At 38.7% G+C, this 22,847-nt stretch overlaps 1 protein-coding gene across 1 annotated transcript; it reads right to left on the bottom strand.

Annotated features, from left to right (window-relative positions):
- Positions 1-4,441: 4,441 nt before the first annotated feature.
- On the bottom strand, positions 4,442-21,892 carry RB195_005318 (uncharacterized protein; the record flags this gene model as incomplete). The annotated part of the gene is made up of 6 exons (XM_064177739.1): positions 4,442-4,649; positions 4,717-4,922; positions 6,236-6,474; positions 8,700-8,876; positions 9,739-9,891; positions 21,811-21,892. The coding sequence occupies 6 exons, from the start codon at positions 21,890-21,892 to the stop codon at positions 4,442-4,444; spliced, it is 1,065 nt and encodes a 354-aa protein (XP_064034853.1).
- Between the last annotated feature and the right edge of the window lie 955 nt (positions 21,893-22,847).

The following is a 22,847-nucleotide window of genomic DNA, read 5'->3' as shown; positions in this document are numbered from 1 at the left end:
ATACGAGTTACTGTTCTTAATCTAGGAACCTTTTCAGTCCCAGGTAAGATGGTTCAGCCTGCTAAACACGAGTTTATTATCGAGTTTTTTTTTACTAAGTCCAGTTTTGAAAAGGTATTGGATTTTGCTGCAAAAATATGTTTATACTAGACCATCTATCCAAAAACTTCCAGAAATTACATGGATACTGGAATGTGTGGTTCCCAGGTGATGTGCTGATACGTGTTGCTTCAAGAAAGGACAAGAATACTAAAAGGTATATCACCTCTCTTAAGATTGTTATCTCTTCTCTTTTTGTCGGGACCAGCAGTAGCGGTATGGGAAAATATGGGATAACCACAAATCCTAGAAGCCTATTTTGAAAATCTCCTATGGAAATTCAGCGGAGTCCATTTCACTCCGTTGACTTGGAATACATGAGAAATTTGACAAGGTTTTCCGAAGATCCCTTCAATTCAGCGTTCAGCGTTCTCTTTCTCCCTCTCTGTCAAAAAAAGCATCAAGGACTTCTTTTTGCTTGAAAAAAAAAACGCGAATACCCGCTATTTGTGTGGTCAAGCTGCACACGGAATGTGACACATCACTTCTTTCAATGCATAGTGTTTTTTTTTTCTTTTTTTTTCTATCGTTGACTCTTCCCCAGGACCGACTTCTTCAACGAATTCGCTAATGAGCGTCCCTCTTGTCTCGTTTCTTCTTCGGGATGAATTTCGTAAAACTCACTCGTTGTCCGGGTGACATTACTTGCGTATGCATAGAGGACAAGTGCCAGTAGTCGTTTTAGTGGTCACTAACATTTGTGGAAACGTACGACATCGTTTATGGAATTATCGAGAGGAAGGATTTGTGCTAAGGAAGAAATGTAGCATAGGATTATTTGGAAAGGAAGAAGTGGTAAAGAAAGAAAGGAAGAAAGAAGAAAAATAAGGGTTGGAGGAAGAGATAGAGTCAAAAGTTTGAAAACCCCCAACAATGCTGTTGGATCTAGCGGTTTAGTGGATACTATCATGGTAACATTATTACGATTGCGCTATTAGTGACGATGATCTATTACGGTAGTTGCAGTACCCCAAGATAAAAAACAGCCGGAAAACTCACTGCCGTAAGCTCGGCACGAGGCGATACAGATGAGGTACGCGCACGAAATCTGTGCAAAGAGAGATCATCCGAAGGTAATTTCCTCATAATGCATCGATGTGACAATGTGAATAAGGCAAGTGGTGAAATGAGCTAAGAAACACGTTAGCGACTGTAAGATATAACATAGATGAGAAAAATTGTTCTTTTTTGAAGAAAAGTTTAAAAGAGGACGTAGAGATGAAAAGGAACCTAAACAGGTTACTCAGAACTCACAATAAGAATGAAACACAAAGAGAGCCACCAGGTTACGTCGGACTCGGCTGAAGGGTTACTTCCGCGATTACGTGGCCATTTCCCTCCCTGGTTTAAACAGAGAAGTATTGTTCGGTCATTCTTGCAGTCTGAAAGCTGTGAATAGTTGAAAAGATCAGTATGAATTAAGGTGACGCATGCGCTCAGGGATAAGTAACGGATCCCCGAGCAGAAACCGACGACTTGCCGTATCATGTTACTGTAGAACAACCGTGTTCGATCTCTTCGCTCAACCGCAGAGATCAAACAGGTGGTACTCCGTGTAGTCGATGGGATCGACGATATTCTCGCTGATCCCACACGGAAATTGTAATTCATATCTATTAGTATGGTATGTTCATCCACTACAACCCTTCGCTTCGGATCGTCTCTTGTAATAGAATAAAATCCTCTCTGAAATAACCAGAACAACAACAATTACTGCTTTGTTGATGGTTACAGTTGGTCGTCTATTTCTCCCAGAATGGTACAGAGAAGATCGAATCCTTAAAGTCATAGAGGTTTTTACGTGAAAGCCTTGCTCAAGCTTAAGCATCCGTTGTACTGGAAAGTATGGATTGTCGGAACTCACTTAAATGCTATCAGATTCTCCTCAAGACCTCATCAATGTCAATGAGGTCCTTCCCCACGGTTCTGGTCTACCATCTACGTCTCTTGGATCTTAGGTGGAGCATAACTGGTCAAGGTGGATAGTCCTGTTTCACGCGCGGCACGTTTATACTTCACCCTTGACCTTACATCACTCCACACCGTACATACGTCTTATACATAGACGGTGGGTCCAGCATCCATGCATAAAAAGTACCTGCCACGCGCACACATCACGTTTCTAAGTGCCAGCAGTGAAACAGTTTATTTTAACTATTTTTTTCCAGAAAATATCACAGTACCTCCCCTCTAATCCCTCCCGTAGTGAGGACGTAGCGTTGAAAGCGTTCCAAATTTCCTGCCTGATGTTCGTTTTCCATTAGGTCACCGCGAAACGGAAGTATGTCGTGTCGAAGCGTCATTCGTCGAACACCACAACGCTCCGTGAGTCATCCGTCCACGGCGACGACTGCTTAATGATGCTGTCTGAGAATGAGATCAGTGCCGGGATAAAGCGTAATAGGGTGAGTCAAGCTCACCTTGACGATTTTTCTTTTTTTTTCTCTTGTTGTTGAATACGAAAAACAGTTTGTCCGGAGGGATGATTTCTGGTTGTCTTCCATGGTGTTAGACGTTATTGGTGAGTCATGTAAAATGTTGGAAAAAGTTGGAATTGGAAAATAACTTGAAATATTTGAAAAACCACTAACTTCAATGGGTTTAAATGACATTGTGTTAGAATACTGACGTTCTGTAATGTACCCGTTCTGGGTTTTGCCTCGGTGTGTAAGTTGATGGACGATATGAATTAAATGATAAATATTACAAAAATTAAAGGGTATAAATGAATGAGTCCTGCGATGAACTCATATTAATTCATAGGTCATAGGACCCAATGAAAATTACATTAATATATCTATGAACCGGTCATAGCTGTGTCGACGGCGATTTGAGTCGAGCTGTGGTTAATTGTTGCCTTCAAAGAAGAAAATCCAGAGAAAGAGAGAGAGAGAGAGAGAGAGAGAGAGAGAGAGAAAATAGGAAGGTCACTCTTGGCTCAAAAAAGGCACTTTTTAGGTTAAAAAACGCTTAGCTTTGGGTTTCTTAGATTTTTTTTCTCATAGAAGTTTATTTTGCTATGGCTTATAGCCAGTATGCAGTGCATGACCGGACCAGTACCAAACGAATTTTGTAGTCATTTACCCCTCAACGTCCAGTGTCCGTTAAATAAGTTGTCTGCAAATCTTTAATCTGCAGATAGCTTATTTAACCTTATTAATATAATTTTCACCTTAATTGTAATTTATTTATTAGGATCATTTTTATTGCTCTTTGTCTAGATCCACAAATGCTACCCCTAAACTGTTAAGATACTTTTGGACCTTTCTTAGACCTCAGAAACTTGTTTTCTTAAATTGAGTCGGACAAGAGGTTGTTATAATCCTTCTTCCGGCGGTTTCCGCGTGTTCGCCTTCTTCAGAGCCTGAAAGGATGAAATCGAACGAGATTTATCCGACTAAACGCCCTATCCGTCCAACAAAGAGAATCCTGAGCGTACTACTGGGTCTCATAGCTACAAGTGGAAGTGTAGATCGCCCCTTAGGACTAGATGACTTCCCTGCAATTCCTAGGTACCTGTGGTCGAGTGATTAGTCAATCGATCAATCAAATATCACATCTCTCCCGATTTCGGTTCCAGTTCTGTCCGATTCTTGCTCCGAAGGTCCCTCACTTAACTCCTTTTGCCAAGAAAAGGAATGAAGGAACTTATATGTATTACCGTCAAACCAGTTTAGTCACCTTTTCACCCTAAGTTTTTTTTCAATTTCAAAGAACACAAGCGAATAAACGAGTCCTAATCGAATAGACGAATACAATTACTCGACTTTTTTTCCCCCACGCACGCACACGTTCCACCACCTGACTCTTATGGACTCTTTTGTGCAATCACGACCGTAGCGCACCGTTACGGTATATACAAAATTTATTTCTAAAGCAAAATAACTCTTTCTCAACTATGCACAAAACATTGTGAAGTACCGTAGGAAAAAAGCAAACACATACACATTGAAAATAATAGTAAAGCGGAGCGAAGAGCGAGCGATCGCGCATAGCACCAGTACTTTGTCTACACATGCAGCGTAAGTAGTAGTAGTAATAGCGGAACAAACACACACAAACACGGTATCGATCGATGCGCGAATCGATATCGATCAATCATAGTCACGCGATACGGTGAGGTAGGACTGGCAACCTCATCACTACAAATACATGACGTACGCAAGTACGACGACTATATATGGAATCTATGACCGCATCAACTAGAAAATCAAAGGCTAACGTACAGAAAAATAAACAGACAGATCATTGTGGAAAATTGAAGCTTTCCATGGAAGAACCGAATTTTCGGGCAAACGTCGAGAAAATCGATGAAAAGAAATCAATATTGGCAACCAATAGCTCATCTTATCAGCAGCATTAACAATGAAAAAATCGATGATATCAAAGAAATCGACGTCAAATTGGCTGAGGACTCGGCGTTCTCATAGTCGTCGTCGATTTCTTCGCTTGACGGCAACACTTCTCTGTGTTTCTGTGCTTTCTCATGTTTTCGTAATGTTTCTTCTTCCGTTAGACGACGTCTCTCATCGGCACGTGCTCTTTCACGACTAAGAAGAAATTATCGTAAAATGAATGGAGTTAGAAGTAGAATAGCAACTAAGCAAAGCGAAATACCGTTCCATGCGGTTTCGTTCTCGTTCTTTACGTCTCTGCTCCTCTCGTTCTTCTGCGGTGTCTTCTTGATCTCTGCTCATCTCCGCTTCTTCATCTGCCAGTAGTTGTTGCAATCTCTCGTCCTCTTCCCGCATTTCTTCATTCAAACGTCGTCGCGTCTCGTCGAAGGTGTCTCCGAGTTCGGCTTCTGTTGGAAGTGGAAGCGCCTGGAATCGGTTAGCATATTTCAAAAAAATTTCGCGGTACTCTAGAAAATAATCTGGAAATTACCACAGAAGAATAAAATTTCAAAGTAGTGAAATAGTAGAGAAAAAGAAAATTGAAATTAGGAGGAATATTGTTGCTGACACACCAGTAATTGATGTAATCCGAAAAATTCAGAAACAGATAAATCAGTAAAATGTTCTTCTTAAATGCATCACCCCACGAATCTGAGGTGGTGCAGATTTCAGGTGGAGTATTCTTATAAGGGATAGTAGATTATGGAGAGGAGGGTGATTACGTCCATTTCGTTCTAATTGCCGTAAGAAATGGCCCGGAAGATGCGGCGCCGCACAAGGCTGGCGCGCTCCAGCCGAACTCCCTGTAGAAAATAGTGCGCCAGAACGCCTGAAGCCTATCTTCCGGGCAGTTTTTTACGACAATTAGGAAGAAATGGACGGAATCACCCTCCTCTCCATAATCTACTATTCCTTATAAGAATACTCCACCTGAAATCCGCACTACCTCAGATTCGTGGATTGATGCCTTTAAGACAAGTTTTAAAGAATTCGAAAAAAAAAATCACGGAAAGATAAAATGAGTGCAACAAAATAGCAGCGAAGGCATAAACCGTTAGATTTACGGCTATGCCATTTCTGCAATATTTCGTATTCATCGGATTTTTTTTTCTCAGTATCCGATTCGTTGACAAAAAAACGCATATATCTTGTGTGGGTGGACAGTGATTGAAATCTATTTCCGCATGGATATTATGTATGCCTCGAGCAGAGGTCGCTGAATCGTCGAGAAAATGAGGCAATTGAGTGAACTGATTAAAATAATAGCAAACATAAAATAATAGTAAGCAAATAGTAATTAAAATAGTAGGAGTTAATGAAAAGAGGAAAAGGGCGAGTCACCGTAGTGTTTACTTCTGACATGATTTTTTTAAAAGAAATTCAAGGTTAAAATCTAAAAAAGCAAAGAATTTATAGAATATCTGTGAAGGATTCAGCGATATAACATATTAGCAAAGAGAATTATTTTCCTTTATGCAAAGATAAAAGCCGACGAATAACCGCGACGCGGCCGACAGAATAAATAGGCATGACATTGACAGATAAAAATAGGCTTGCACTTCGTTCCAATGGAACGTAAAGAAGAGCGAATGTTCTGCTAATCTTGAGATCAGAAACAAAAAAAAGAAGGATTAAAACCGAACAGAAATAATAATATTAGTAACCTATTATTATGCTATCACGTTGCTGCTATCACGGAAACCAACCGAACTTTCGAAAATCAACTCGAAATATCTAACCTCATCGTCGGATTCGATGTTGTTACTAATCGCTTTTGTCGTCGCCGTCCACTTTTTGGTTGTGGTTGATGGGGTTGTGGTGGAAGCAGTGACGGTGGTGGTGGTCCTAGAAACGGGTTTAGTCCCTTTCTGCATGTATTTCTTCTGTGTGTGCTTCTTCGTGGGTGGTCTTGTCGGCTTGGTTCTTGTCGTAATGGCGGTGGTGGATGTGGTAGTGGGCTCTCCAGTAGTGGTTTCTGCTGAAAAACAGGAGGTTGCTTTGTAACCACCACGGCAAGGCTATAATTAGCAACTAATTAAAGGATAAAAGATAAAGTTTCTGGCGTTAATCAATCCGCTTGGGATGCGCCCCCGCGTTCACTTCAATTCAGAATCGTTTGAGGTTTACGAACGTGTATCTGGCCTATACAATGACTTGCGGTGGCTAACCAATGGTCAAGTCAGTGCTTTTATCCTCCCAAACAAGTCTGGTACCAATTTATCGACCCCGGAGGGATGAAAGGCTTGGTGAGCACTAGGGCGGATTCGAACCTCCGATCGATTGTGCAGGAAGCGGAACCTCTAACCGCTACACTACACCCGCCCCTTAACAACTAATTATTAACAATAACTAATTATTAACTTGCAATAGTGTCATTAATTATCCATAACATTACGATTAATTAATCATTCTGAATTTGATCACACTAAGTCCCTACTTCATTTAAATGTCGAAGACTACATGACGCACCGACGGGTCTCAAAGTTTTGTCAGGTGACCCAGGATGGGTCAAGCCAATGTGATTTTCTGCAACCATGAAGCGTAACTTTTTCAGCTCTTTAAGTTTATGCTCCGATATGCATAAATACTTATAAAGTACCTAATTATATATGTATGCGTAGAAAAGCAGATAATTTGTTTTTAACATTATAATTATTTGTTTTTTTTTATTTTATGTGTAAAGCCCTATCATATTCAGTTCATTATCTAGTGTATTTAGTGAAAACGCGATTCTACGTACGCACGAGGATAAGTGTTGCCGTCACTGTTGTGAAAATTAGTAGCGTGGTTGATGAGATCAATTAAAATGTAAATTTTCTGGGAATAGGAAATGACCATGATAAAGTACGATTCAGAAGGAAGGCTCATCTGGCACAGAACTCCCGAGTTTCCAAATCCGAACTTTTCGAATTCCATGGCGGAGGTTCAGAAAGGAATAATCCACTTGATTATTCATTAATTATTCAATCACAGAAAGTCGGTTGCTGGTATCCGACTGCAGAGTTAAAATTGTGAGAAGTCTTCAGTTGCTGCTGCTCTGCTAACGACGATTCTTTAGAGCTTTCTATGCCAGAAACTTACCAAGACGTTTTCTCTGTATCATTTTTAGATATATCGTAAGAAAAGTAAAGTCTAAACGTATAAATCCTGTACAAAATCTGTTAGATTTGCTGCTCCTTTGACCACTGAGCACTGTCGGTTCCTCATAAAACTGCAAGAAAAGAGATTTCTGGCTCGAATTCACTTCTAAAAATCTTCTAAAAATTGCACTTCTAAAAATTCAGCCATTTTTCCAAGTCGGAACTTTATCTTTTTTTAAAGATATTTTTAGGAAGCGTGAATGTTGCTACAGGATTGGTGTTTTGCATTAGGTCAGCGATCGCTATCGATCATTTCAATCTCATTTCGTTTTTTCCAATCATTTTAAATTAATATTCTAAAGTCCGAATGTTCTCTTTCAAACCAGGAAAAATCCTTCGAAGAATCAGGTTCGAGTGAATTCTTCTAAGCTTCATATGCATAAGTCATAGCTTCAAAACGATAGCCTTAAGGTTTTAGATTGGCATAGTCACATACGTGGTTGTTGACACCAGTTCAGTTACTTTAATTGGACAAAATTGAAGTGAAAAAACATTGTTTCTCCGAGGTCGAATTCAATTCTAAAATATTTCATGCATGTATTTGTTTTATGGTTATTTACATAGAAATAACTTTCAGTTTTATATCTTGAGGTTTCTAGAACTTTTGGAAATCTTTTCGCTTTTCTGTGGAAAAAAATGAATGGAATTGAATGGTGTTTCAATTATCAGCTGATTATTATTCGCGCAAGAATATACGGGCACTTAGGGCATACCACTTTTAGGCGTCTATTCTCCCGTTATTATTTAAAACCACAAAAGAACTTATGTTGAAAAATGGCAGCACGAATTCAGCTATGGAAATTCTCTTCTCACTCCTAATTAGCAATTAGGAGTGGCCTAATTAGCAGTTTTCGATACAGCAGTATTCAGTCTTTAAGGTTCTGGATCTATTTTTACCCCATCATTCATCAGTTCCCAAATCTACTGTTATTACTTCATATCCCCTACTTCTTGCCTACTGTTATTTGTGAACTATACAGTAAATTAGAGAAGGTATTATGTAAGTTATAAAGAATAAGTTGTTGTTTACGCGATATATTTGATCCATTCAGACGTCACACACCTTCCACTTCCTCTCCTAGATTCGCGCCCATCTCCAATTTCCTGATAATCACTTGCATCTTCTTTTTGTCGGATTTCTGAAAGGCGTCCAGTAATTGTCGACTCGTCTCTGGACTATTACAGTCGTCCGTTCCCCCGCACCAACATCGAACATTCCCCGAATGTTTTCGAACGCATCCTGAATGTGTGGGAAATGGCATTTGTGACACAAAAGTTCACAAGATTTATCTGTTCTTCTCGAGATTCTCTGAGGTTTTGAATAGGATTGTAAGGTCATAGCTTAAGCACACATTTTAATGGTGTTCTGCAAGAATTCCAAAAGGACGCACACGGCAGGAGATGATAGAGGATTAGAGCGTGCAGGAATTCTCTGAATTTGTTGAGGATTTTACATTAAAACATGAATTTCTGTATTTTTTACTGTATTTTTATTGTATTACAACAATATAATGCTATTATAATGAATTAGAATTATTTTGTTGTATTCAAAATGTATTTTTGGCGCAATCGAATTGAATGTTTTGCACAGCAATATTCTGAAAATCTCCATAAAAAAGAAGTATTTTTCGTATTTTTTGCCTAATGAGCGAAACTTACGATGACTAAAGGAGTTCTAAAGATTCCCTCTCATTTAGGAACGAGTTTCAAAACGGTTATTATTTCAATGTTTTTCATTATGTTTTATTGCAGAATGTACAGCAAGTTACTGGGAAGTGGGAAATGTTAGAAACACTCTGTACGTATCTCAGGAACCAAAAACTACTCGATAATGTTCTTGATAGATAAAGTAGTAATGTGAATCTTATAAGTTCTACGAATCTTTGCTATGTCTCCGCAGGAATAGTTTTCAAGGTTAAAAATTTTGCTTTTTTTATTGAGAATCCTATTTCAAGAATATCAGAATTCTATTCTCAGAAAAAATGTTTTTCTTTTCTGTTTTTTGGATAACGACTTGAGTTTTGTCAGAGAAAGAACAAAATCTCTTTCTGGAGAAATTTCATTTCTTTTATTTTCAGCCTCAGTAGCGCTTCTCAGCTCACCAGCGATTCCTTCGTACTCTCCAGGATATACACAAACAAGTTGATTCCTATCGTATAGTTTTGACCATTCATACCATTCCACATGGTCGGATCGGGCTTTGATTCGACATCCGACCGCTGCAGCAGGACAAGCCTCGGATGCGAAACCGTAACCTGGAAAAAACCTCGATAGCAGTAGTTGTGAAAACGGTAGTAAAAAGTGAAATTATGTTGTGCTGTGGCTGGGTAACAGGAGAATAAAACTGGAAAAGCAAGGACGGAATAAAAGCTATCGTATTCCTTCTTAAAATGGACCTGGTAGAAATGTGGTACTCAACTGACATAAATGATCAGAACAAATCTGCCATAACTTCTAAGAAATTTGCGGCATGGTATTTTTGTTTACTTTCATATTAATTTTAGCTCATCTGGAGCCAGCAAATGTCAGAAAATTTCTCGAAACAATTCCTTCGAGGGCGCTATTTCCAAGCGAGTTTTTTAATTGAATTATTAAATTTATTATCTGTGGACAATTATAGATATGGGTAGAAAAAAATGAAAATTTGTCCATCTGTGTAGATCGCTGAAATCTCAATCCAGATTCTAAGCGCTAGTGGTGAAACCAATCTAACATCGAAAGGACCACAATGTTAAGAAGAAATGTGTTTTCTAAGGATTTTTTTAGCACACGAAGAGAAGGAATTCGCCGATCACCTGCACCCGTCCCTTTTAATTACCAGCTGGTACCGTCCGGAATTGATCAGCGCTTCAGATGAGAGCGGCTAGGGCCTTATTAAGCGGAATTACGGTCGGCGTTGCTCAAATATTTGAGTCGCCGAAACAATAAATTTGAGGATTTACGGCCGAGTTGCATTGGAAATGCACGGCAACACACGCACAATTGCACAGCAACCAAATAGAGTTGGAGAGTACGCTGAACAAAGAGCGTGCCGGACGAGTGGACGGTGTAGTTGTTCGTAATCATCTCCGGGGAGCTCATAATTCCGGAATCACTTCTGCACACGCATGTTCTGGATTAGTTACTTCACTTTGCTATTGGCCGAAGGAACGGGTAGCAGCGGCTGGCCCCTTTGGTTGTTTTCTCCCGTAATCTTCATTCATCTTCAATGTGACTCGTCCGAATAGCCGTTGGGACCGCGTGGACCCGCGGGAATAGTGGCCCCTCGGAATCAGGCGCTCGAAAATAAGCATATTACTAATGGCGCGAAACCAATCCGCGTTCGACACTAGTACGGGTGCGAATTTGAGATGATTTGCGGCAATCAGTGCGCAACCCGTTGCAGTAGCGGAGCTCGACGCTCACCACTTTACTATTTTGGACATTTAGCCTTTAAAAGGAACTGAATCTTTAAAAGTCACCGTTAGGAGAGTGATGGACATGAAAAAAGTGGGGAGGAGATGAATTTGAATGAGGAAAATGAGCTTTTGAACGGAATACGTTAGTAGCCGCGCACATATACCATCTGATAGATGTCGTTCAAGGAAATTCCATAGAATCAGTGAAAAACTGAGCACGAAATTCATTGCTCCCAATGGAAAAAAAAACTATCACAGGATAAAGACCTGTTAAAGAATTCAGCTACTATTAAATTATTAGGATTATGTAGGAGATCAAACAATGCTAGATTTTACTTCTTCCTGGTTAAAAAAATTGGAAAGATTGGAAAAAGCTGACACGATAGTAATTATTATTCCGAGGAAAGTTTCCACGAAAGGAAAATTTCGTAAGTGCTCGACAGAATGCGAGACTCTTACTTAAAACATGAGGTCATATGTGTTGGATTTTTTGTTTCTCCAATTAATTAATTAATTACCAGTTTTATTTATTTGTTTGGTTGATCCATTACTTAATTGTTTAATTCAAAATTCTATTTACTTGTTTTTTTTGAATACCGAAATTTTCTACAAGCTATTGAAAATTGTGAGTCTGTATCATTTCTGCATGATTCCCTGTCTCCATTATTATATTTAAAATATTCTCTTTCAGTGTTGTTAGAAATGAGAATAGTAGTTGCTGCGAGAATTATGTGGTTTGTAGAAAATTTCAGATATATCCAGAGTGTTAAATGAAGTCCAGAAAACGATTAAGGCTCTCTTTTATGATTTCTGCTAATAAATTCATGGAAATTAGAAATATTAGATGCTTCATGTACAAAAAATTGTTCTTCTACTGATGAAAAGGAATATTTCTAGACGTTAAATTAAAATAGATCCCGAGACAAGACGACTCCACTGTTCCTTTATCGTGCGAAAATCGAAAATGGGTTTTTGCACATTCACTGTGCAAGCACTTTTTCGAAAATTCCATCAGTTGGTTGCGAAACTCGACAATTTTCCAGCAAGTTTTTGGAAATTTCGCAAACAATTTCCCTTCAGTTTGGAAAAGGAAAAGCTACCAGGAGAAATTTGCAACCGAGTTTGACGTCATGTGATAGCTCAGAGGGATAGCAGCCCGACTAGATTGGCTAGAGATAGTGCTGGATGAGTTTGCTATGAATGTTATGGATGAAGATCGAATGGCCAGGAGAAAGGGGTTGCTTTAAAAAATCCAACTTTAGTGATTTTTTTGTAAAATATGTAAGACCCGTCTTTGACGGCTTAAATAAAATGAGCCATGTGGATAAAAAAGAAGAAACTAGTAGTAAAAAGAAATCTTTAAAATACCATGGTTAGGTGTAAAAATAAATTCTCCAAATGAAAGCATTTCGAAAGACTCAAGAATGGATACTTTTGAAATTGTTCTAGAAATAAAGTTCAAAAAACGAGTCAAACATAAATTTTTCGCCTGTTTGTCGGAAATTTTGGAGTTTTTTCCAACCCGTACTCTCGCGAAAATTATCTCCTTTTGCTTGTTTTTGTTATTGCTCAAAGTAGTTGAGAGTACAGATCATAATTACCTGTAGCTTTTGTATGTTTGGTAACGTAGGTTGGGTCTTATGAGTGATTTTAATTTCACAGATAATTTTCCTGAAATTCAGTAGCAGATTTTCATGATTTCTCGGTAAAATTTTCCCTAAAACACTGTTCTTTTGTCACTCGTACATATGGCCTCTTTCGTCCTTCCCGTTTCCAATAATTTCATCTGAAATTCGCTGAAGTGTTTCGAAGATGTTGAGTCATTTGCCATTTCCACACTCGTCACAACAGTTATTTTAACACTCCAAAATTGGACGTTATAGTTATGAGCAGAAATTGCCACAATTCCACTTCTCCCCAATGAATCCCTCCCTCCCCATTAAAAGTTCGAGAAGTTCAATGATCAGTTGTGTGTAGACGTCGACAAGGAACTCCTATTGTTATCTCTCGGCGGTTTCGATGTCACCACGCGAGTTTTTTGTTCGTTCCGTACAAAAAGCTGACTCCGTATGTTTGCTTGAGATCATATTGCATGCTGCGTGCTAACAATATTAGCCTTGCGCGAGAAATTCACAGATCAAAAGGTTTTTAGTTGAGTTAAACTATAAATGCAGCTGGGAAAAAATCATTTTCTTTTTTAAAACATGGAAAAAACTCTTTTTTTAAGGGAACACATATGAACACCCGATCACTTTCGGGCAACTTCACAAATTCCAGCGTCTCTAAGTCTACATTTTCCACAGAATTATATAAATCGCTTAGTGCGTTGCAGCTTGATTGCTCCCAACAAGCCAGCAATTGCGAAGCCTTCGAAGCTCGTTTTTTCATCACCGCAGCACTTGAGACCATATAATGGCGACGAAAGAAGCTGACAAACATCTAATTTACTCGTGGCTGTGTGATGTATAGTAGAGGATTTAATGGAAAAGAATCCTTAAAAGGCCCTGGAAAAGCTCCACCTCGCTTATCGTAACATCATATCTATGAATTTATTATCCTCGTTGGGAATTTCCCGGAAGTCCCCGAAAATAACTCCTCTAGAAATTTCATCATCCCTTAAATTTCTTCCAATGGCTTTTGTCAGTCTTCGATTTCGTTTAACAAGGATGGGAAAAGAAATGGAAGTCCTGGAAAAAATTTCTCGTTTCCTAGAGAAACTCATTACAGTTCGGCTCTAAAAGGATTAACCAACCGTGGAGAAGAAAGAAATTTTAGTTTGCATTCACTTTTGAGAGAAAATTTTCTTGGAAAATTCCTGCCATCATCGAAGCCGTCATCAGAAATGAGAAAATTGAAATGTTCGAATTAATCCCAACAGGAGAATTTTCTTAAAGAATTAGTGGGTGCGTGTGACACATGTGAGTCATCATTGGGACCATTATTTCAGAGCCCCGGCAACTGGAAAAGCTGGTATTTCAGACTTTTGAGCATGAGTCATCCGATGACTGATAGGGTTTCTAAATGTGCTTTTGAAGCTATTTTCAATCAGGAAAAAAATCTGAATGATGAAATTTGCGCCAAAACACTTCCAGTTAATTCTCTTTTCTTCTTTTCTGTTCAGAAATCCAACATTCAACTGGGGTTGTAACGCTGGAAATTTCCCTAATTATTATTCCAAGAAAGACATAAAAAAGGCGAAAAGGAATGGGAGGGAAGATTTTATATCCAGATGATTAATTAAACAATTTACGTAGGAAAATGTTGCAGAAAAAAGAAGCAAAATGGGAACAGAGAATCCACACAACTTCTGCGGCAAAATAAAAAGAATTTCATTGAAGTGGATGAAATAATCTTCGTGAGAACATCAAAGCGAAAAAGCAGGAACTTTCAAGAAATCAGATAACTTTCGGGGATTTTTTTTCTGGTTCTCAATTGAGGCTTTTTTGCGAGTTCTAACGAATTTTGCCGAGAAAGTTCTAGGATTTTTTACAGCCTAACACCACATCATTATCTAATTATGGGGCAGTTTTACAGTCTTACAGCAATAGCCACCCCCTAATTATATGGCACAATGATAACAATCGATGGCAGCTGAATACTGTTGACTTTCTGTTGGAGAGTGAGGGGTTGTTGAGGTCGCGTTGGCTACGTGACGTACATACGTCGTAAGTTAAGCACCACAACCACTCTTGACATAGAATAACAAATGACAACCGTGAACGCTTCTCAGCGTATGACCTGCCCTTTTGCAACAAACTCCATAAATTATAGATTCCACGGGGACTTCTTTAAAATAGCCCTCCCCGGCTAAATTTTCGTCTCTGTTTTTTTTTGTTGGGGCCCACAACTGACCACCAACCATTCACAACCCGGGTATTCTTCTGTCCGTCACCGCGATGACCACCATTTAGCATATGACGGATTTAGCAATTTGCAGTTCGCCGACCGAAAAAAAAACAAGCCACTAGGGGTTACGCATTGACCAATGCGGTTCCGCTAGTGACGTGAATGGATAGATTTCTGAAGAAAAATGATGGATCTCGCAAAGAACACGTTCGGATGAAGGCTCGTTCTAGCAGATATGTCAAAATGGACTAGAATGTGAATTTTTGGCAACATGCAGGGGAACAGTATTGCAAAAAGAGCGGTAAGGCTTTGAGAAAAAAAGGGAAAAGAGTGGAAGAATCTAAAAAATTTCTTCTCTTGCTTCCTCTAAACCATAGTTCAATGTACGTTCTACGTTCTTTGTCCCTAATTAATTTAAATATTTGTGTTGTAGGGTTCAAAGCCCTTAGTTTCAAAAAATTGTTACCTAGCACCAAGGTTTTATTAAATAATTTTTTTATTCTTTTAAATTTATTTTTATTTATTCATTTTTTATTAAATAATTCTTATAATTATATCTAAGTAAGCTTTGTGTATGTAAAAAAATTTGCTCCCCCCTGACTAAACCGCTTTTTTACCTTGCCTTTAACTGATGTGAGACTCGATTAATGTCTGAAAAATGCTCGTGCGACCATAATTTCCGTCGTGTAGTATAACATCTGCGCTAATGATTTAAAGCGTCTCTGCCACGCTTTGCCGAAGGTACCGTCGTAGTTAATAAGCAAAGACTGAGACTGTAAAAACAGGTTCAAAGAGATTGAGTCTGACCGTCTGTATTCTCTTCGTGAGAGAGAGAGAAGGAGAAAGAAAGAAAGAGAGATGTGAGACAAAGTTGATCAAATCAGATATTCGTTTTACTCTTTGAACAAAAGTCGAACCAATCTGTTGCTTTGGAAGAAACCTCAGTTAGAGTTTAAAAAGGAAACAGTGAAATTTTAGAAGAAAAACAAGGAACAATCGACTACGCGGCAACAAATTTACGCTCAAAAAAGGCATGTGGCATGCTGTAGCTTTCGAAACAAATTGTGCAGAAAGACCAAGGGAATGTTGAGGCTTCGAGGCTATTAGGAATTCGGGAACCCTATAAATAGATCCTCCAAGAAACGATTGCAGAATTATGTGTTTTCGAGGTGTATTCATGAGAAGATCCGTTTGTCCTATAAACACCTACTGAGATCATGCCAATAGCACTTAAGTGTTTTGCAGCGCTGACAGAATTTCAACTTTTTCTCACCGCTGTGTGTACTTTTATTTCGAACTTTAAACTTTGTTTTTTTCTTCTGCAGCAGTTCAACTCACTTTTCTCACGATTATTTATAGAAAGCATAGAGTTTAAGCAGAAATTAATTCGTCAACGTGGAAATAATTCAAGACGAAGAAGTAAAGGATAAAGGATAAAGTTTCTGGCGTTAATCTATCCGCTTGGGATGCGCCCCCACGTTCACTTCAGTTCAGAATCGTTTGAGGTTTACGAGCGTGTAACTGGCCTCTACAATGACTTGCTGGCACCGATGTTCAAATCATTTTTATCCTCCAACAATCTGGACAATTTATCACCTGAGGATGAAAGGCTTGTACACTAGGGATTGAACCTCATATCAGAAGGAACTCTAACCCTACACCCCCCCTTACGAAGAAGTATTCTAGAAAAAAACTAGATTTATCCCTCTCCCAAGCAAAACCGACTATGATCAGAGCAACACCAAAGTTTGAACTCTCGCCAAAAAAAAAATCCTGTAAAAAATCTGGATGAGAGAGACAAATTACAAGGTCGATCCCGTTTCTATGAAAAATTAGAATAAATCGTAATATGGAACAGTCCAACAGAATAGAATAGGAAAAATCCAAAAATCAAAGAAGTACCTTTTGTGAATATTCTGAAAGCCTCGAGAGCTGGATGCCGGCCTTCGGATGAAGTAATTTATAAGTTCGCAAAGTGCTGTTGATGACTGGGATCAACAGCACATCAGAAAGCTGCTCCTCTTGCAGTGCTGGTTTTTTGTGAAATTTACACTGTGTTCATTTTACGTGGAAGATTGCGTATGGAACATTGAATTTTGCGCAATTTTGCAGATATTATCTCGATTTAAGTGATCGTATTTTTCTAGCATATATTTACAGGAGAAGAGTTTTTGAAGACATGCTTCTCAAAATAGGTTACTTATAAATTCTAAAGATTAGGTAATCATAGCATTATTTGAATTTAGAATATTTTCGTCAGGAAAAATTTAAAATTTCTGTTATCACGATGGAAAATCGTTCCAAATGAGCCACTGCTTGCGATTTTTGAGACGATTTTCGAAAGAGCGATAATCGTAAATCGTAATTAAGTTACATGTGTAGACTGTGGAGAAATTCAAAAACGAAAGAATAATTGGAGAAAAGGCTGAATTGGATTACTAACTAGTCGCAATAATAATTGTAACACAAAAGAAGAAATTTCCAAGCAAAGACTGGTTGCGCAGAACATCTTTAACTCCCAATCCTATTCGCCCCGTTTCTGCGATTTGTCTGTCCCTCTCAGATGAAACTCAGCCATTAGTCGTTGATTTCATCGGTGTTCTTCTCTTCTCTCATTATTGCTCTTCCGAATAATCTCTTCACATTCTTATCTTCCAGTTCGGCATCGCATATCTACGCAGAATCGACAAATCCCAGTTCCGACAGTAATCCAATTAACCTCTAGTTTTGAATTGCTCATCTCCTCTACACCTCATGTTTTCACTAGATCGACCTTGAAAAAAGGCTCATGGTGTGGGGAGAATCTCGCTCGTCGATGTTCACTTCGCTTGCGTGATGCACAAAAACTGGCGGCGACGATGCCAAAACTGCACCTGCTGTGAAACGACGACGACGCGTACGCGAATTTTCATACATAAGCAAATCATGAGGCGTGGTGGAGGTAGAGGAGCGCACGGAACCGAACTGCGCGAAATTTCGGCGACAAACGAATAGAACGCTGATTTCCTGAAGAGAAGACGCGTGTGGGCACAACGGAAATCGATGATGAGAATGTTTTCTACGTCCTTTAAATGTTCTGCTGTTAATGAGGAATTTGCAAGGATTGCTTCACAGAAATCTCAGGAAAAACATGGATTCTGCGAAAAAAAAGTTTGAGACAAGAGAGGAATTTTCAATGAAATCAATGCTTTAGTGATGTTTTTTTTTATCCCTGCCTTATTCAAATACTATATTTCATATTCTTGAGCAGATTTTTTACAGTTGATTCGGCTGCTATTTTTAAATAACTTGGAATTAGAACTTAGAATAAACATAGAATTTTCTTTAAACAAGTACTCTATTCAGAAGAAGATCTATACCCTTAACTTCTCGTTATCTTGATCAAAAAATTCCCTGGATACCCTAGCAAGGATGAATGAGGAATAAGTACAAATAAGAATGTAAAAGAACCAAAATTTCTTACAGCATGTGATTTGAACGCTTCAGATTTTCATTTATTTAAGAGCATGTCTAGAAAAAAAAGCTAAAACGAACGCTAACAAGAACTAACCAAACTAACACAATTTAAAAATTGATATCTACAAAAAAAGCTTTCAGAGCTTTCCACCTTCCAATGCTACCCGCATTTTGTTGTTGTCCTGGATCTTGCATCTCCAAGTGTGAATAAATAAATAAGTAGATGTCAGACACTATCATTCCATTATTCAAAATTTCTATGAAGTAGGGGATTCTACAAAACTTTTGACGCAACAAAACGAAAGCGACCACAAGATTGTCAGCCGACTATGAATGAACAATAGATTTTGATTAAATGAAATTGAATCACTTCATCAAACGAAAGTTGTCGTTTGAACAAAATATTGATATTTTCTCTATTTTTCAATGATTTTAGCGTTCAACAGAAGCTGCATGATAGGACAGAGCTTAGTCAGCTTCGGATTTCATCTCATTTCAAACGAACAACTTCAGATATCGTTTCAATATGTTGATAATCGCATGAAGCGACGGATGAGTCACGGTATACATGTTTTATTCGGGACTGTATGATACACGCGTGACTCACTACCGGCTAAAAGTAACCATTTTGCTAGTGGAGAAACATCGAAATGTTCGATATTAGTGGCTTATTTTATTAATAGAAAGAGTTGTCGTGGCCTTCTTTGACCATGAAGGAAACTAAGAAAGATAGTCATGATGGCAGTGAAAAAACATAGGTGCATCCTGGAATGTAGGAGAAAATATTTTCCCAAATCCGAAAAAAACCTATTTATCTATTTGCATTATCAACTATTATTCAATTAATTGTTTCGTATCATGTTTGCCTTCAGAAAACGTGCGTGCACTGTCTCCCAGAGAATGCATGAATAGAGCATTGAAATTCTAATTTTTTAAATTTCCGATTTTTCTTAGTTATCCGCTCTTTTTCTTCGAGTTTTGAATTGTCGAAGACAGGTACCTAAGAATAGCTTTCCAGGAAGTGGAATAAAATTTGGAAAAAAAAACCTAAACGTTTCATGCTGCCTACATTAATGCATAACAAAAGGGGAAATTTCTGCTAGAACTTTCATATAGTTAGAAAAAATTAACCGTCCATAGAGATGCATGATTTCGTTTCCACTTCAACGTTCGAGTCAGCATTCACTTCCAAAAATGACGCACGTAACGAGTTTAAGATGTTTTCCAACGCGTGTGTTGATATGATTGTTTGTTTGTTTTTGCGACCATAAACATACCTCATAAATGACATTGTTGGAATTCCTAACATAGTTAACAAGTCGAACGTAAGCAATGCGATAAATTTTCCGGTGTTGTTTACTGGTGTGTGAGATATGTGAGAAGTTTTTGTAAAATTCTCTTATCGACCGGCTACTTCCTCTGTAAGAGACCATTGTCATAAAAAAATCTTGGTTTTTCCCCTGATTTCTGACTTATAATTTTATTTTATATGTATCAGAAGGGATCACGAAGTAAAAAAGTGAAGCGAAAAGATGGTGAAGAATTTCCTGAACGAGGCAAAGATGTGTTAGAAGCCTTGATGTAACATTTTATGGATTGTGTATTCCATTTCTTCTACCTTGTTTCTTTCCCTCAACATAAATAACATAAATTTCTCTAATTTCCGTATTTTTTTCAACACACTGATTTAACACTGAGGAGAATCATAGTCTGAGTGAATATATTGATTATGGAGGTCAAAAAAGCCTGCTGAATCGAAACAGTCACTATCCATCAATTTCTTTGTGGTCTTTGCAATTGTAGCTTAGAAACTTTTGTCATTAAGGCCGCTCTACATTGGAAGATTCAGATTCTGTGTATAAAACAAAGTCTTCGAGTCTATATGGAAATATTTCACGGAATCGGTTCTAAGCAGAGTTTAATTTCACAAATGTGCTGATGATTTTACCCTTCATAAATTTCTTGAAGTTCCGACTTCGGCCCGGCAAAAGAATGTATTGTTAAAAAAAAACAGATAGATCTATGAGAGGGAAAAAATTAGATCGTTTCTCCGTCTCTTTTTGTGAGATTGATCTTTTTTTACTACTTATAAGAATAGAAGAGGATTTTACTTATTTTTTAAGCCTCTCATATTTCGTATTTCCTTACAAAAAGATTTGTTAGGAACAGAACGGAGCCTGCCGAAACGACTATCGGAAAACGAAAAATTTGCGAGCAATACTCATTACATACTGGTCAGAGAAGATGAAAAATGGGTGTAGTAACTTAGTAACAGTTGACACGGAAGCCCGCTCGGCCCTATCTACAAATTTCCCACAAAAACCGACAAAATCTGCACTTCCATCAAAATTTACCATTATGAAGGAAGAACTGATGTGAAGTTTTTCCATTTCGGCTGCCTTTCCTATTCAGAATCCACACCCTGTTTGAGATCCATAGAATGATCCTAATAAAATAAAAGTACATATTGCGCAGATATTCTTGAGACAGCAAAAGATACATGACACCTAGAAAGCATTTGCTAGTAGGAAAAAATAGTCTCTTCCTATTATTCAAATAATATTTGAAGTAAAAATGATAATTTTATTTAAAAATACAGTAAAATGTGATAATTTTTGTGTGTAGTTCTCGACTAAACTGGGAATGCATCGCTCCCAACGAAGCCAGAAATGATCGTTTCTACTAATGCGCGTTAGTTTGGAGGGGAAGTCAGTGAGTGACGCTGTGGGCCTAAAAATCGAGCCGGCTGATTTTTCCCTATTCAACTTGCGCCGCACATTGAAACAAATTCGAGTTGTCAGTGCGATTCGCTGCACTATATACATGCAAAATAGAGTTGTGAGAGATGGAAAAAGTGACGAGACGAGCGAGTGAACTATGCGAATTTATTCAGGAAGCGGGGCACCACAAAAAATCGCACCAAAAAGACTCAATAAGGCCCGGCAAGAAAAGGAAAAGCAGCGCTCGCGCAGCTGCATGCACATCTGTGAATGTCTTTGGAAGAGTGATGAGCGTGAAAATGTGGCCGAAAAAAGACTTTTCGCTTCGTGTTGTCACGTTTCTTCGCCATTTCTTCATCAGGATCCCTCAAAATACGTCTTTGTGTTCAACTTTCCTTTTTCTAAAGTGTTTTGCAGAGATTTTTAGCATCAACGCTGCGTTGGTGAACAACAAAGGTTGTGGAAGGAATAGGAAATTCCTCCTGTTTTTACGACGAAATACGACGTCAGAAAAATAGACCTCAAAAGCGTCGATTCATGGGCCGCGAAGCTGTAGAGACAGGAGGAAATTTGGAGAATGCTTGCAGAGAATCGTCCACGAAGAAATATGAGTGTCATTTGGAGAGACAATAAATATCCAGGGAACATGTAAGGACTAAGAAATAACGCCGAGAAACATGAAATGTGAGCGAATAAACAACAAGAAATTAGTGGGAAATTACAAGAAAAAAAAGCCTGGAAAAAACCATCCCACCTGGTCTTGTCACCAAACAACTAATAGCGAATACAGCTGTTGGCAGAGAAATGAAAACGAAACACAGGCAAGTCGCCCGCATTTCACCTCGAGCAGTTCACCACCAAGCGAACGAGTGGATCGACGAGTAGATCAAATACACGGTGATTCCCCAAGCGAATTCCAGAAATCTGTCGCCGTTGAAGCTAAGCGTCCTCGATGATGCGTTGCTCGTTTCGTCTTCAGTGGGTGGGTTTCGAGCTGCAGCCGACGCTTCCTCCCACCCTTTCCGGCCGACTCCGCCCACTTTCAGTGCACCTTCAGTGCAACGGAGGTGGACAGACGGCGTTGAGCTGAGCTCAGCCAACCTGTAGTAGCCGCCCGGACGAGAAAACTAGCAAATACAGTGGGAGAAGAATAAAGGACAAACACAGTGTGGCGCTAAGGTCAGCCGGTTAAGCTGCACCGATACGGTACGTTCGGCGGACGACCGGCGAATGTTGGTGAGGGTGCAGGTATTGGCTTGGTGCCTAGTTCGGTAGAAAAACTCTCTGCGTCCTTTTACTCGTCCATCATATGGAATTTCAAGTTGACAACAAACGCATAAAAACAGAAGTCTTTGAAGAGAGAACTTCAACTAGAAGAATGTCTAGTCGAGTTGTCCATTACGTTTTTTGCAAGTGTTCTGAATCTCATAATATAAAGACTGGTATGGTGGGCTTGCGGTGACGGGTGGTAGAGATTTTCAAAAATTTCTGCTTGTTCCACTAAACTAGATGATTTTCTATTTAATGCCTAACCATCACTATTTATGTTAGGTGGATAAGGGTCGACTAAGGATAAGTCGTAATCAGAGGAGAATTTTTTTTAATCAAAATGTCTGTGTAAAAAATTGAAGCGGGTATATGGCTGTTCCATTTTGTTTCCGTGTGATTATTGAATAGAATATTGAAATAAAGAGAAAAACTTTCTTTGATGACTGTTATGCCTGATGCCTGGCCTGTGGTAGCCGTTGTTGTTTATAACTCTGCAAATTTTTCAGTAATCTTGATTCTCCT

Source organism: Necator americanus, chromosome I (assembly GCF_031761385.1).
Source record: "Necator americanus strain Aroian chromosome I, whole genome shotgun sequence".
NCBI lineage: Eukaryota > Metazoa > Nematoda > Chromadorea > Rhabditida > Ancylostomatidae > Necator > Necator americanus.
This window is presented reverse-complemented; position numbering and strand designations above follow the sequence as displayed.